Source organism: Falco rusticolus, chromosome 9, assembly GCF_015220075.1.
Source record: "Falco rusticolus isolate bFalRus1 chromosome 9, bFalRus1.pri, whole genome shotgun sequence".
Lineage (NCBI taxonomy): Eukaryota > Metazoa > Chordata > Aves > Falconiformes > Falconidae > Falco > Falco rusticolus.
In genome coordinates this window covers 33063576-33077623 of record NC_051195.1, presented here as the reverse complement: position 1 = coordinate 33077623, position 14048 = coordinate 33063576, and the positions used below count along the sequence as shown (strand labels likewise).

Sequence of the window (14048 nt, the reverse complement as noted above, 5' to 3'; positions counted from 1 at the left end):
TCTCTAGGATCTACGACAAAGAAAACAACTGTTCTCTAATAAGATCAGACTTTTCTTGCACAGCTTTCAGAACAAGCACAGGCAAGAAGCCATCTTCAGAATAAATTCTTGAGAAGCAATGTGCGTAATCAAAGCATCTTTTCTAAAAGTGAGAGATGTAAGAGCACTGTATACAAACAAAAGGCCGCTATACAAAATCCATCTATTTAAAATACTGTTTATTTGTGATTTAACATTAATTAGCATTACATCTATGAGCAATTGCAGATAACATTTATATATTTTCCACAGGACACAAGAGTTGGCTGGCTCATTCTTTATGCCAAAGCAAGTAAATAGAGGCATTAGCAAAAGGTGCAAATAGTTCACGGTTGCATTTTAAAAAATATTTATGCACATTGCATTCATTTAGATATATTTTTAAAAAAGTTATGAAAAGCGTAGTTCACAGGTTACTGTTTCTACATATGTTGTAATACAACACAAACAATGTAGAACACAAAAAACAAAGTAAGCAACTGAAAGTTTCCACTATGATTAAAAACACTGATTCCAGTATTTAGTGATAGCTAGAAAATTGTTTCCAGGATCCATTCCAACATTGCATTATCACACTTACACAGTCAAAGCTAACCAGCCCCCAAACATGCTATAATCAACATTTTTGCATGCCAAACCACTCTCCAGCCATATTTAACAATTATATATTGATAATATTTCAACCGGCAATTTGGGAATCACATGGATCTTTAAAATGTACTTCCTATCGCGATGACTGATTTACAGACAATTTGACACAGCGAAGAAAACCCTATGTTAATTTCTATGTTTAGTTTGTATTTACAATACAGTAAAAGTACTAAAATGACAATATCAGTAAAAATGAGTAAGTGACAGTACCAACCTTACCCATGGCACTAGGCTCTGATTTGCTCTGGGTTCATCCAAAGGACAACACAGATTCACGAGACCCTTTTACAATTCAAATGAAAGTGAAGAAAAACCCAAAGTGTTGCACTCTGTATGAATCCATACAAATTATTTAAAACGTCTAATATGGAAATGTCACTTTGCTGATTTAATAAAAATATCCCACAATCCATATCATATATGTAAAAAAAATAATCACCAAACTTTTACTTTCTTTGTCTCCTCCTGTTTTCTTACTATTTCACTTTCCCTTTTAACAGTTTTGTTTCCTTCATTTGGTTATGTTAAGAGATTATTTTTCTTCATTCATTAGCAATACCATGAGAGAAAAAAACACAACCCACAAGTAATTTTTAAACATGAATCCAGTTCAATTTTATATGCTTTTATCCTTTGATTTCTAAGTCCCTGGATTCCTGAATTATATTTAAGTATACTCTAAACCAAGCATTCTTAAATACACTCTACTATTAAATGCTTGGTTCACATGCTTATAATACCTTTATACTGAATGGTATACAAACATTTGAACATATAAAATCATCTTTTTGTTTTGCCAGTTAAACTAAATTATCAATGTTAAGTGTATAAAATCCCCCTTCTCGAAAAATAAGGGTTTTCCCTCCCCAACTGATAGAATAAAAAAGAAGTCTTCAAAAATTATATTTCACTAAAATGAAATATTTGGCAAAAAAGTTATTGAAGAATGGAATTCTTTAAACATTTTGTATAATTCCAAATAAACTTTCTCTTACACAGTTTTCCCCCTAATATTATGTGCCAGTGTATAATATTTCTATATGATCTAATCTTAAAAAAGATTTAAAGGTGTGCTGTTAATATATACCCACTCAAACAGGGGTGTGGAAACATAAAATATATGGTCGAAATCGCAATACAAAAATGTATGATCTGGTTACCGAATGAGACAGCAGTTTTAAAAAGTCATATGATTATTCAACAGTAACTTTAATAAAGACTTTAACTGTACTGAAAATTTTAAGGTCTGCAAAATACTGCAAGCAGAACTTGCTGCTGCATACTGTGATGGTATTTGATCTTGCTTGCTATGATGGCAATTGAGCACCTGCCAGTGTAGTTCTACAAGAAACTAATGAATGTTTCCAACCCTCACAGCAATTTTGGACACAGTTAAGTGAGAGGTGAATTAATTTTCAATTAAACATGAAAGCTTTTTTTTTTTTTTTTTGTTCGTTTGGTTGGGTTTTTTTAAAGCAAAACCTCTTCCAGTTCCTTTTTGTTTAGGCTAAAAGTCCAGTTACCGCACACCCCTAACACTACGCTGTTAATGGTCAACTTAAACATTTAAAATGTGCAATGTCTCCTCATAACAGAACTGCACTTATGCTTCTACTTTCTCCTTCTTTTTGCTCTTTTTCAGGAAAGATGGGGTGCGGAATTTCTTCTTCTTCTTTGATGGGGATTTGGAAGGTGACCCTTCAGGAGACAGGGTCTCTTCTATCTTTTCAGAGCTTTTAATTGTAATCTCTACGCTCTCCACAGTACTAGTGGTTAACTGACTGACCCTCTTGGTGAGATCTTCTTCCACGTCATGTGCATCTTCCTTGCCATTCACCACCACAACTGGCAACTCCACAGATATTAGGTTGGCATTCTGGGTGTAGAGATCTTCATGATTTTCTGAAAGAACAGACCACTTTGAAATTATTTATATATGCTATCATGCAAAGAAAAAAGCACCGAAACAGTCTGCGGGTTTGGACTGTGAACCAAAGAATGAATCCTGAAGTGCTTAGATGTGTTTTTTTCCCCCCTCTTCATCTACACTCTTACTTTTGCAAGCAGACAATACTGTGCAAATGTTATTAAAGGAAAACGGGCTGAAGAAGCTCTTCCAGGTACATATACAGCTCAAGCTGTACACAGTATATACAAACACAGTCTACAGAGCATACACATGTACAGTCTCAAGCACATTCAGAATTACGCTTTACTGCAAGAGACTAATTTGTGAAAATGCAGCTATTCCATACAGAAGTCTTTGGAGAACTAGCCTTTCAAAATGCCTTCTCAGACTTTGCTAGAAAAGTCTTAAACACTTTCAGTAAAATAAAAATACACTATCTATTTCCTCCACCTTATTAATATCTAAATTTCAGTATGCCCTGTGTTGTTCTTTGTGAGAATCAGGTGTTAGAAAAAAATGGGAAACCAGTGTTCTGGACAGATTCCCACCCAGACCTGGTAAAAGAGGGCTCTTTTTGGCTCAGATGACTTCATGCAAGTGTAAGAATGCAGCAGAAGACTGGATGACTCAGATTATCAGAGTCATTGTACAGAAATTGCATGGAATACCTTCTAATTTTTCTGGGACATTTTGCGGGGATTGAGTTTGTGACTGAATTTGTGACACAGATGAACCGTCATCTGAGAATAATTCCTGTTCAGCATCTGCAGGACAAGATTTGAATTAGTAGCCATGCACAAGTAAAAAATCAAGCAAGAATGTCAGTGCTAGTGCTACAAGATTTACAGCTCTGCTAGCATTGCGTTGCTCATGCTGACATCAGGAAATTACAATACACAGTAAACTCTATAGAATTAGGTATTTACACATTTTATCTGCTAACAGTCATTATATATTAGTTCTTTAATAGCAAGCATTAAAAAGGGTGGCAGGGTTGCATTCCAAGTAGCATGCCCCATGGTGGTATCTAGCCATGGATCACACAGTTTGCTGTTATGGTAAGCTATTATGCTACGCCCTGGATGTGATATATAGCAAAATTGTTCTATTACACATTAGTGAGGAAGAATGTACAGTAAGTGTTATTGGTGAAAAAAATACTAAAAAATCAACCCTGAATTAGTAATTCCCTGTGGAACAGCAGTATTGGAAGAAGATGTAAAAATACATGAGTCTTGCACATTGGGAGTATAGAAGAAAATTAAAGAGGCCAACAACAAACACCTCTGTAAACTTTTGCTCAGCTGGGCACAGACCTGAGCAAACTTTGATATCAGCTTTGAAGAGGAGGTTGGACTAAGATGACCTTCATGGGCTCTTTCAACACAAGTTATTCTAGGATACTATAATGACTTTTTGTCAGAAAAGTGAGTTTTTGTCAACCCCGTTTCTGTGCAAACCTTCCATTGCTTTAATTTTAGCACAAACCAGGGTAAAAAAACCCTCCAACAAACAAACAAAAACAAACTAAATATTCTACTCTCTCAAAGAATGATTAGTTCTAAAGTAGTTGCCAACAGTACATGCTAATAATTAACATATATACGTTTTTAACAGTACATGTTTTCAAACTAAAAGTGAGAACATTATTAAAGTGTAACCCCCAACATTTAAAAATGCAACACTGACCTTCCAACCCTTGCTGCTTGCGCTCAATTGTTCTCTTGTACTCTTCCAGTTCCTTTTCTGTGAGATGGCTGAACGGGTTGGGTGGTGCCGGTGGCGCGTGCTCATCATCTTCAAATTGCATTGGCTGGAAAAGAGAAAACCACAACATTTAAGAGTTAAAAAAAAAAAAAAAGAAAAAGCAGCAAGCAAGACATACATGTTTAATGTCCAAAGTTTGGTGACACCAGGTTGGCAGGGAACACAGAAAACCACAGATGCATTCAGAGGAGAATTACCCCATTTAGAGGCATTCACATAGTGATGAATACTGACTACTGAGCTGTAAATCACCATCCTTTTGCAGCAGCACAATCATTATTTGAGAGGGTTTTTTTGTATCAAGGGGCAGCTTCAGAATACAGACCTGTCTCAAGAGCTTACACTTCAGGGACTAATACACTTCTCAGAGAAGTGAAAGTCCTTTAACAACAGGATTCAAAAATAAGGTTTCCTACGTTTTCTGCAAATGCCCCAAGTTCTAGGAATTTCTTTTTGTAGGAAAGTAACTGTGCTCACGCTCCAGTTTAGGAATCTAACTGGAAGAGCCATAGGAGGGATGGATCTTACAACAACAAAATTAAAATAACTCTCATGTTGAAAGAAAACGTGTTTGGAAAATACCCTTTTTGCCTGAAATAAATTAGCAAATTCAGTGTTATCTCAAAAGAATACTGGAAACCAAAATGAGGAAATACGTGTACTATCCCATGGATGGCTGGAAACTCTTAGAACTACAGAATTCCAATTACAATTCATCACAGTTTGTTAGATAAAGTTATTAGGAATATCTGTATTGTTTGGAAGTAAGTATATTCTATTCAAGAAAAGATTAGCGTGGACAGGTAAGAAACAGGAAACCTCCCTCCCTCTCTCCCAAGAAGAATCTTGTTTCTAATGAAAGTTGCCTTCTACATGGTCACATCCCACCTCTTAAATTCAGTTATTTCTGGGCCTCAATGGTTTCCTTTAGTAGTGGCTCCACACATTGATGAAAAGATTATTTTTGGCACCATGCACTGCAAAGTTCATCCTCTCTAGCTTCAGTGATCTTAGACAGGGGTCCTACTCCATTAATACGAATGGCAGGCAAACTTACCACGCATATCTCCATTTAAAACTAACATTTTAAACCTCTGAAATCAAACATGAATAAAATGTATCACATGTCCAAAATCTGGCATTAACATAATCAGTTCTAACAAAGCATTTAAAAAGAAAATGGCCCAAACTGATGTTTGAAATACAGACAGCCAAATAACCCAAATATGTACATCAATTAATTATGTCCTACTCACCGGGCTCGGCTTTTTATCCACAACAATCCCAGCGAGCAGCTGAGACTGTGGTCCTGCTGTCTTTAGGTCATATCGGTTTTGCTCCCTTATCTATATAGAGAAAATAAACCAGATTAGAATCAGGTATTTATCTTTAACAGATCCTGTGCCCATCGGCTTTGCAAAGCCGGTAGCACAGGCAGTAGTGAATGGCTGGAGGATCAAGCTGTATGCTGCCGCACTTGAAAATTAAGAACTCTCTTTCTACCTCTGAGTACGCTGCATATGCTGTTCAGCCCTCTGAGTACTCCCAAATATCCACCCTCGTCCCAGCCCCTGACCTTCATGCAAGCCACTATTTAGAAATAAGCTTCAAGGAACAGTATGTCTCTGAACCGGTCCTCTCCAGCCCATAAATCATAGAATCATTTAGGCTGGAAAAGACCTTTGAGATCATCTAATTCAACTGTGAACCCAGGACTCCCAAGTCCATCACTAAACCATGCCTCTGAGCACCACGTCTACGCATGTTTTGGACACCTCCAGGGATGGTGATTCCACCAACCCCCTGGACAGCCTGTTCCAATGCTTGACCACCCTTTCTGTGAAGAAATTTCACCCAATATCCAATGACACGTGTTAAGCTAGTGGAGAGATCTCTGTGGTCACAAAGGTTGGTAAAGTTTTTCTTTCCGTGAATAGCTCACTATTTTCCACAAACCAACAGTCCTAGCTTCACATTGTCAGTGAGTAAGAGATTGACTGATCAGATATAAATACAAATAAAGATCATATAAAAAATGTATACAGCAGAAAAATAAGAATAAACTGTCTAATAAGACAGCAACATGCATGGATCATTGTCTGGGACTTGTATTACTAATCTTTAAATGATTAGAAGGAGCCTTTCCAGTTCTAAGGAAGGGAGTTGCTCCTTTCTAACTCCAGTTCAGTCCCCACGGATGCTGATACAATGCTTTCCAAGAAAGAAAAAGAAAAAAAGTAATCAAACGGAAAGTGTCCTGAATATCTGTTAATACAGTTATACCTCGGGTGGAGTATTTGGTCAGTCTGATAGTCAGCGTCTTATGTGCTGGAAGGGAAAAGCAGTGAGATATTTGTGTTTACAGAGAGGTCCAACAATAATCTCTCTCTTTTTTTTTTACTGCCACTAGGAAGTGGATTGGACCATAGAAACTCCAGCTTAATAAGGGCTAGGCAAATTAATACGAAACAGAGTGAGATTACAGCCCGAGATCGACTCATGCTGTAGATGACACACAGCAATTCAGTTCATCTTGACACCTAATTATCCACTAAAAATAATGCTAAATTGCAGAAACTACCACTTCTAATCTATCATTTCCACAGTTAATACTCATCCTTCATCAAACTACTGCATTCAAAATGTATATATATAGTGTACGTATCTACAGATTTCACATGTATCATACATTTAAATACATGGGGTTTAGTGAAAAATCACATACAATGTAAAAAACTTCTCAGCAAAATCAGAACATTTGAAAATGTTATGTTACTGCTGTATTGAATCATTACTTGAACATATAATTTTATTTGGAAATGTTACCATTTTAATTTCATTACACTTCTTTTACCTTATTTCTCTTTTCCAATACTTCATTTGGGTTTGTATTTAGAGGAACAAATTGGTTTGGATCTTCAATTTTGATTGGCGTTCCTCCACTAGTCTTGGAGGAGTCATCAGCTTTCATCCACTTAAAGGGAAAAAAACCAAAAAACAAAAAGCTAAAAATTCCAGCATGATGGAGAGGAACAATTCTCAGCGTTGCCCTACTGTTAAAGAAGAGATATAAGGAAAGGACTTTCTGACTTTATTGTCAATTCCACATGACACCCACAAAATAATCTGACTTCTTACAGGTTTGAGTGTTTGCCCAAGAGGATTTAAGTTGCCTTGAACATGTATCATCGAGACTACTTTTTTGTAAACACTGAAATACATTCCTGAGGAATGCAGTACCGTGTACTAATGAAGTTATATTTAGAAAGGATCACCCGTCCTAGTAACTCGCAGATACATCCACCAGCTCCAGATACTTTGTTCACCAACCAAAGCAACCAACTTTCACCGCTGCTAACCACACATTTTGTCTATAGGTTTTTTTTCTTTAAATCAGTTACTGAGGGTGTTTCTCCCAAATTAAGTTTCAAAACTCGCTAGCCTGCCAGCAGGAGGAGCTGATGCTTTTACAGTTGTACTATGCAACTGGGAGTAGCCTGATGGCAAATAACATGCTTCTCTGCTCCTTAATCCCGCAAGAGCCACACTCCTCAGACTGGAAACACAGTGGAAGCTTCTTGGTGAGCTGAAGGAGGAGAAATCTCGGTCATCATTGTAACTAGTAGTATGAACAGACCCTTCAAAGTCTGTTTTCAGTAGGCTCACAAACAGTAAAGGGGCAGTTAGAGATGAATTAGAGATTGTGCCTCCCCCATCTAGAGAAGAGAACAACCACTGGGTGATTTAAAACCTCACTATGGTGGATAATTAATAGCACAAAAAGATGTAATAGAAAAACTTTTCCACTTCAGGAATCAGAAGAGCTAGTAACAAAAGGGAAATCATTGTTCAATTTTGTCACAAACACTTACTCTTCCAAACAGTTAACCCCCACTCCCCTTTCCCAGAGGCGGCCCTTAGGACTAAGGGCATTTGGTCTCCCCAGAGTCTCTTTGTCTGCTTTTATTTGGTTGATAAACTTACTTGCTATTCTTGTTAAAGATTTCTTCATACAAACTGTGCGTAATTTACTTTCAAGTAGTGCAAAAACTAAGTAACTGCCTAAAATATCTACCTACCGTAATCTTAGTCCTGGGACTGGTTTCCCCGTTCCAGGACTCCTCAGGCACATTAACTTTCAAGTATGTGTTTGGCGAGTTCAGCCATCTTGTCTTTTCCCTCTGTTGCCTCTGCGCCAGGAATTTCAGGGGGGAAAGCGGGACTGTATCATCTTCAAAGGAAAAGGCAGTCACAGTGGCTGGGATCTCAACGTCACTCTTATGTCTGGGTTTTTCTCTGACTAATGGTTGCCTATAGGCATAGCCAGTTCTGTATCCCTATGGAGGAGGGGAAAAAAAAAATTTTTTAAAATAAAAGTAATAGATAAAATCAGGAAAAGGTATCCAAAGAAGTCATGGGAGTTTTGTGCTGCCCTATACGCATTGAACAGGTCCACTGAGCTCTTCAGAGAATGGGCTAGTGTTGCTGTCCATCATTCATTCATACTGTTAACCGTCAAGAGACCCATTTAAAATACAGGACGGTAGCAGCTGGACAGGACCTCGCTCACCCTTCACCCTCCTGCCACCTTCCTTCAGTGTGTGAACACCAAATGACTCCCTGCCCAGGCTATGACCTAGGTAGGGTTCATGATGACGTTTATCTGTCTTGGGCAACGGCACAGCCTAGTTCACAACAATCCCCCACTCCTCACTCTATTTGTACTGAAGGCTGTTGCATAATTCATTATGCAGAGAAACAGGCATTTCAAACAAATAATAAACTATAATCTTACCTCCTAATATTAGAGTTAATAACAAAATACAGAGGGAATCTGCCATGTCTATTTACTAGGTGGCAATTCAAATATGTTTTTACTGTTAAGTTACTATAAAGAGCAAATATGCTTGTGAGATGGGTCAGACAAAATTTAAGTTCAAGACATAAATTCTTACCAAGACAGAATACTACTGTCAGATACAGTGACTTAATAAAAACCAAACCAAGCAGAAGCAACTTCATATACAATAAAAATTATTCCACCTTAATTTGCAAACTCACAAAGAAACCACAAAAAATAATTTGCTTTGCAGAAGCTAATCCTACACTCAAAAGTTTACAGAGACTACGTGGTCAACACCATCAACATGCTCTCACCAGGTTGTCCAGCATCCGCATGAGCGCTTCAAATTCTTGCTCCCCAACTTTCCATTTTTGTTGTGAAGCCATATTAACTCCACCTCCTCCAGTTGCTGCCACAGCGTGTGTGGAAGGCTTGAACTTCTGCAGGTCCAGTAGTAGGAGATTGTCTATCCCACCTGCTCCAGCTAATGCATGAACCTAGAGACATCAATGAGCGTATTTCGTTTGTGGAAAAGCTTTTGGATCGTTTCCTTTTCTGAATTCACAGGAGAAACATACTTAAACACCAGCTGCAGCTATTTCTCAGGCTAGTTTTCTACTGTGCAAAAATGTATTAAAATATATAGCAAGTGATTCTTATGGAAAGGATGACAGTATCTGCTAACAATTGCACTTCACAAGTAGACTCAAATACTAACTTTCAGAGTACCTTAGAAAGGTCTTTCTGCATCACAAGACTAAAAGTTTTCATTTTTATATCCATTTCAAAACAAACTCAAACAGCAGGGCAACGGAGGAAAGGAGTGGGAGACTGCCATTTGCACCTCCAAATGCCTGCTTGGGAGGAAAGGATCACTGGAGAACAAGAAAGAGCAAAGTGAAGTTTCTGGGGATGGGCTTAAAGAGTTATGGAAGGTGAGGACACTTTCAGTGGTCTCTCTTCACAGGTTATAGATAACATCTAGATACCGAACTAGGTAGGCAGACAAAATGGAAACAACTGATTTTGGGTCTCAAGTTATTTTTAAATACAATACCCTCTACCATTGCTCCAAAGACCTTGTGTTTATTTGGTTTTCCAAAGCCTTGTTATCACAGGGAGAAGCTTCTTTTCTTGTCAAAACATTCAGCTTTGATAATGAGCTGGATGTTGAGAGATCTTAAGTCACACTTTCATACGCAGTGAGTACCACCGAATCTATTACCCACCAGATTCTCTGCATGAAGCTCACCTGCCCACAGCATGGAACAAAACCTGTATCCTTCAGAGTGTAACACCACCAATACTTATTCTAGGAAGAGTGATACAGTATTTGTGCTGTTCCTTCTATATTTTCCTGGTTATTCCAATTTCTCTGACTTTGACCTGGCATACGATTACTGGATTTCACAACCCCGGACGTTTTGTACTATGAGAGATCTTCCCATCTGGGATGTAATCTATAACTCTGCAGCATAAATGTTTGAAATGAAATAGAGATAAATTCTCTCTCACCTGTGTTTCACAAGCCAGTTGCACATTGAAAATATAGTGGAATGCTTCTTCCAGTGTCTCTCCTAATGCTACCACACCATGGTTTCTCAAGACTAATACCTAGTAAATGAAGACACTAATGTTAAATGGTAGAAACTGGCGCAGTACATGAAAATTGTTTATGAAGGGCGTGAATGAGGTTGAATACCTTGCAACTGGGTCCAAGAACTTTCTGAAGCTGAATTCTCTCTTCCTGTTCATCAAGAGATCCCTGGTAGTTGTAATAAGCAACATCTCCAAGAATCAGAGCTTCCTGTGATATGGGAAGGATGCCACACTTCATAGATGAAACCTGTTTCAAGAAAATGAAGTACTGATAACTAGGAAAAAAGTGAAACTCTTAAAACCCACATCTCAACCACCCAAACCTTAGTAGGATATAATTTGTATCTTTGTTAGAAGAGACACAAACTCTCCATAGTGGAAGCTTAGAAACAATACCTTTCTTTAATTCTTCCCTAGTGTAATTTGCAAGGGGGTGACAGAGCTGCTGCTATCCAACCTAGGGACAGATTCATTACAGGAAAAGACAAATTATCCCAACTAAGTTAATTTTATCCATGTTTAATGCTCAGCATAAGCCTTCTTAATGGTTTTTCCTTCTTTCCCACATTTATAACTTCAAAAAGCTAGTATAAAAGAAGTTATTTTTTTTTTGTCTGTAGTCAAGGAATGCATATATATGCATTTATATATAAAATAATATAAATGTATCTATTTATCTCATACTATGTTTTTCAAGTCTCCTTATATTTTGATCATTGTTATACAGACAATTTTAAACTTACATGTTAGCCGTGACTTTTTAATAGCGAGGAAAATCCAAATTGAACGTAACTACTAATTAAGCCATTAAAATGGAGTTGCATAATGCAAATTATGATGTATACAGCATGTTAGATGGTCTAAGATGCTTTACATGAAGCCCGTGTAAACTATGTAATTTACAGTCTCCCCAGCCTGAGTAATATTGTACCTGAGCATCAGTTTATTCCTATCCATTTCACTGTGGTGGCCCAGTTCTCTTTCTCTGGGTATTTGATAACCTCTCACCTTTCTTTACCAGCGTAGAGTCAATTTTAAAAACAAAATTAAAACTGCCACAAGCAGTAATTCAGATTCAGAAGTGTGCTCTATGTTCATAAGGTAAATCTGTTTTGCTTTACTCTTCATGCTAGAAAGAAGACTTACAGCTGCTGTTGCAGGGGTATGTATGTGTATTACACATCTGACATCAGGGCGTGTGGAGTAGATGGCCACATGTGGACTGAATCCTGCATTGTCAATACTTAGAGTTGTACTTCCCTGGTCAACTACATCTCCTAGGATGTTTACTTTGACCTGGAAAAGTCAAACAAAGGGACAATATTAAAAAAGTTTGCGACAACTGCCATTACCTGCAAACTACCTTCCCTTTCATACTCGGTACCAAATTTCCCCACCAGATATTTAGGGCTCAGAGCATGACAAAAAGGAGAGCAGCCGTGAATCTGTGCATCAATAAACCATTGTGCTGTCCAAGCCCTTGATAGCTGTTGGAAGTCCAGCCATGGAAGAAGTGAAGATAAGACACGGACACAACATATATTCCTTTTTGGTCTAGCTGACTTTTTCTTCTTTCTAACTTTCACAGATTAATTTTGTTAACATGTCCTACATTTTAAATATGAAGAAAATTCAGCCTCTGAGAAATTTCCAATAAGAAAATTAAATGCATACGGAATTTTCAATTTCATGGGAACATTAAAATAATAATTTCAGGATCAACAAAAAACAACAGCAGGGTCATATCAGGTCTTGTTCTCAGGTTTCTATTTTGGTTCTGTGATTGCTGGTGTAATGCTATCAGTCTCAGTCTGCTACCCCTTTTCAACTGGAGGTAGTTTCTTTACAGATACATACTGACACGAAGAACATATGGCAGGTTCTGCATCAAAAGATGCATGATTTAGCAGCCACCATTGCCTAAATGCCAATCTGTAACTTCACCCAGCTCCTTTGTTGGGCCTGGGGAAGATTATTCAACTTTATTTCCCCACTTACAAAGGTAAGAGCTGATTCTACTAACACTACTCCTACAGAGTCATTTCGTATGTATTACCATATTGTCAGGTTATAAAAGGTTGCTGTTACACTGAGGCTATTTGATGAGCTTCATCAGACAGGAAAACAAAACGTTGCTGCTCCACATTGAAGCTGAAGACAAAGCAACAGAAAGCAAAGCTAAACCCCAAAAGAACTGCTGAAGACAAAGGATTCTAGTATCTAAATAGTTAATCAGCTTTTCATTTGGTGGGTAAACATTAAAACAGAAACAGCAGCATGATTATAGTTTAGAAGTCCATTTTAGCAGCCACAAAAGTCTTTTAGAAAACAGGTTGAGCCTTGCTGGTTATTACAGCAGGTGAATCACATACCAAATTAGAAGCTGAAGCTTCAGAAAAGGACAGACCTCTTGGAATGATTAGAATATGGTCATGTTCTTTGCTTACTCTTACCTGCAAAGGAGGAAGAAAATGGATTACTGATCTATTTTTAAATTTATATTATTCGGGGGGAAATTAATTTGAACGAACAGGCAAGGTTCCAAATAAAAATATTTCTTCTCTAAAATACTTACTGTGATATAGGCATTTGGCAAATGTGCCCACCCGAACAAGTCAGCCAATCTGTATAAACTGGCCAACTTGCAACGAGTAAGTTTTTCTCCTTTAACAAATGAGGAAGTATCTATCCCAGGTAGATCGTTGATGGGTGTAATCATTCCATGGCCTGAAAAACATGGACAGAAAAAGATGATGGCCAGTCAGACAATTAGATAACTTCTAGCTGTGCCATAATCTTGAAGCAGCGTATTTAAATTGTTAGCATAGCAGTACCTGCAATTATTAGGCTGGGACTAATTATTAGGCTGCACTGCTGGGATTTTAAAGGTCTGAAACCTCTGTTACTTTAAGACAGTAGGAACCATACCCCAAATTTAGGTCTTCATCTCTTTTTCAAACATGAGAGAGGTGAAATAAAGGTTTCCTTTGAAGTACCACTCAGATTTTGAGCTCTCTCTTGACTCACGATCCTATACAGGACTCTGCTTTAAGACATTGGCCACTAATGAAGGATTTTCACACATTACTTTGAAAATTACAGAAGAACACATTCCTGCTAGACTTCTGACATCGGTATAACTAATTTGAAGAGATGTCTCAGTCTTAGCACTTGAATTTAGTCTTAATGAAGAAACTGGGATTAGTGCAAGAGTTCTCAAATCCTTAGAAGATATCATCT

The 14048-nt window shown here is 37.6% G+C and overlaps 1 protein-coding gene across 6 annotated transcripts in view; it reads right to left on the bottom strand.

Moving 5' to 3' along the window:
• Positions 1–201: 201 nt before the first annotated feature.
• The window catches only part of ADD3 (adducin 3), a 103670-nt gene continuing 89823 nt past the window's right edge, over positions 202–14048 (bottom strand). For 3 of the 6 annotated variants that reach the window (XM_037399335.1, XM_037399336.1, XM_037399337.1), the window contains 12 exons: positions 13384–13535; positions 13181–13261; positions 11955–12104; positions 10912–11055; positions 10725–10823; positions 9524–9706; positions 8446–8703; positions 7221–7340; positions 5623–5712; positions 4289–4412; positions 3268–3363; positions 2124–2592 (listed from right to left, as the gene is read on the bottom strand). In XM_037399335.1, the coding sequence (XP_037255232.1) occupies positions 2294–2592; positions 3268–3363; positions 4289–4412; positions 5623–5712; positions 7221–7340; positions 8446–8703; positions 9524–9706; positions 10725–10823; positions 10912–11055; positions 11955–12104; positions 13181–13261; positions 13384–13535 (1796 nt within the window). In that variant the 3' untranslated portion in view covers positions 2124–2293. Of the gene's footprint in view, positions 2593–3267; positions 3364–4288; positions 4413–5622; positions 5713–7220; positions 7341–8445; positions 8704–9523; positions 9707–10724; positions 10824–10911; positions 11056–11954; positions 12105–13180; positions 13262–13383; positions 13536–14048 lie in introns of all 6 variants that reach the window. The other 3 variants (XM_037399334.1, XM_037399339.1, XM_037399338.1) reach the window with 3 other exon arrangements.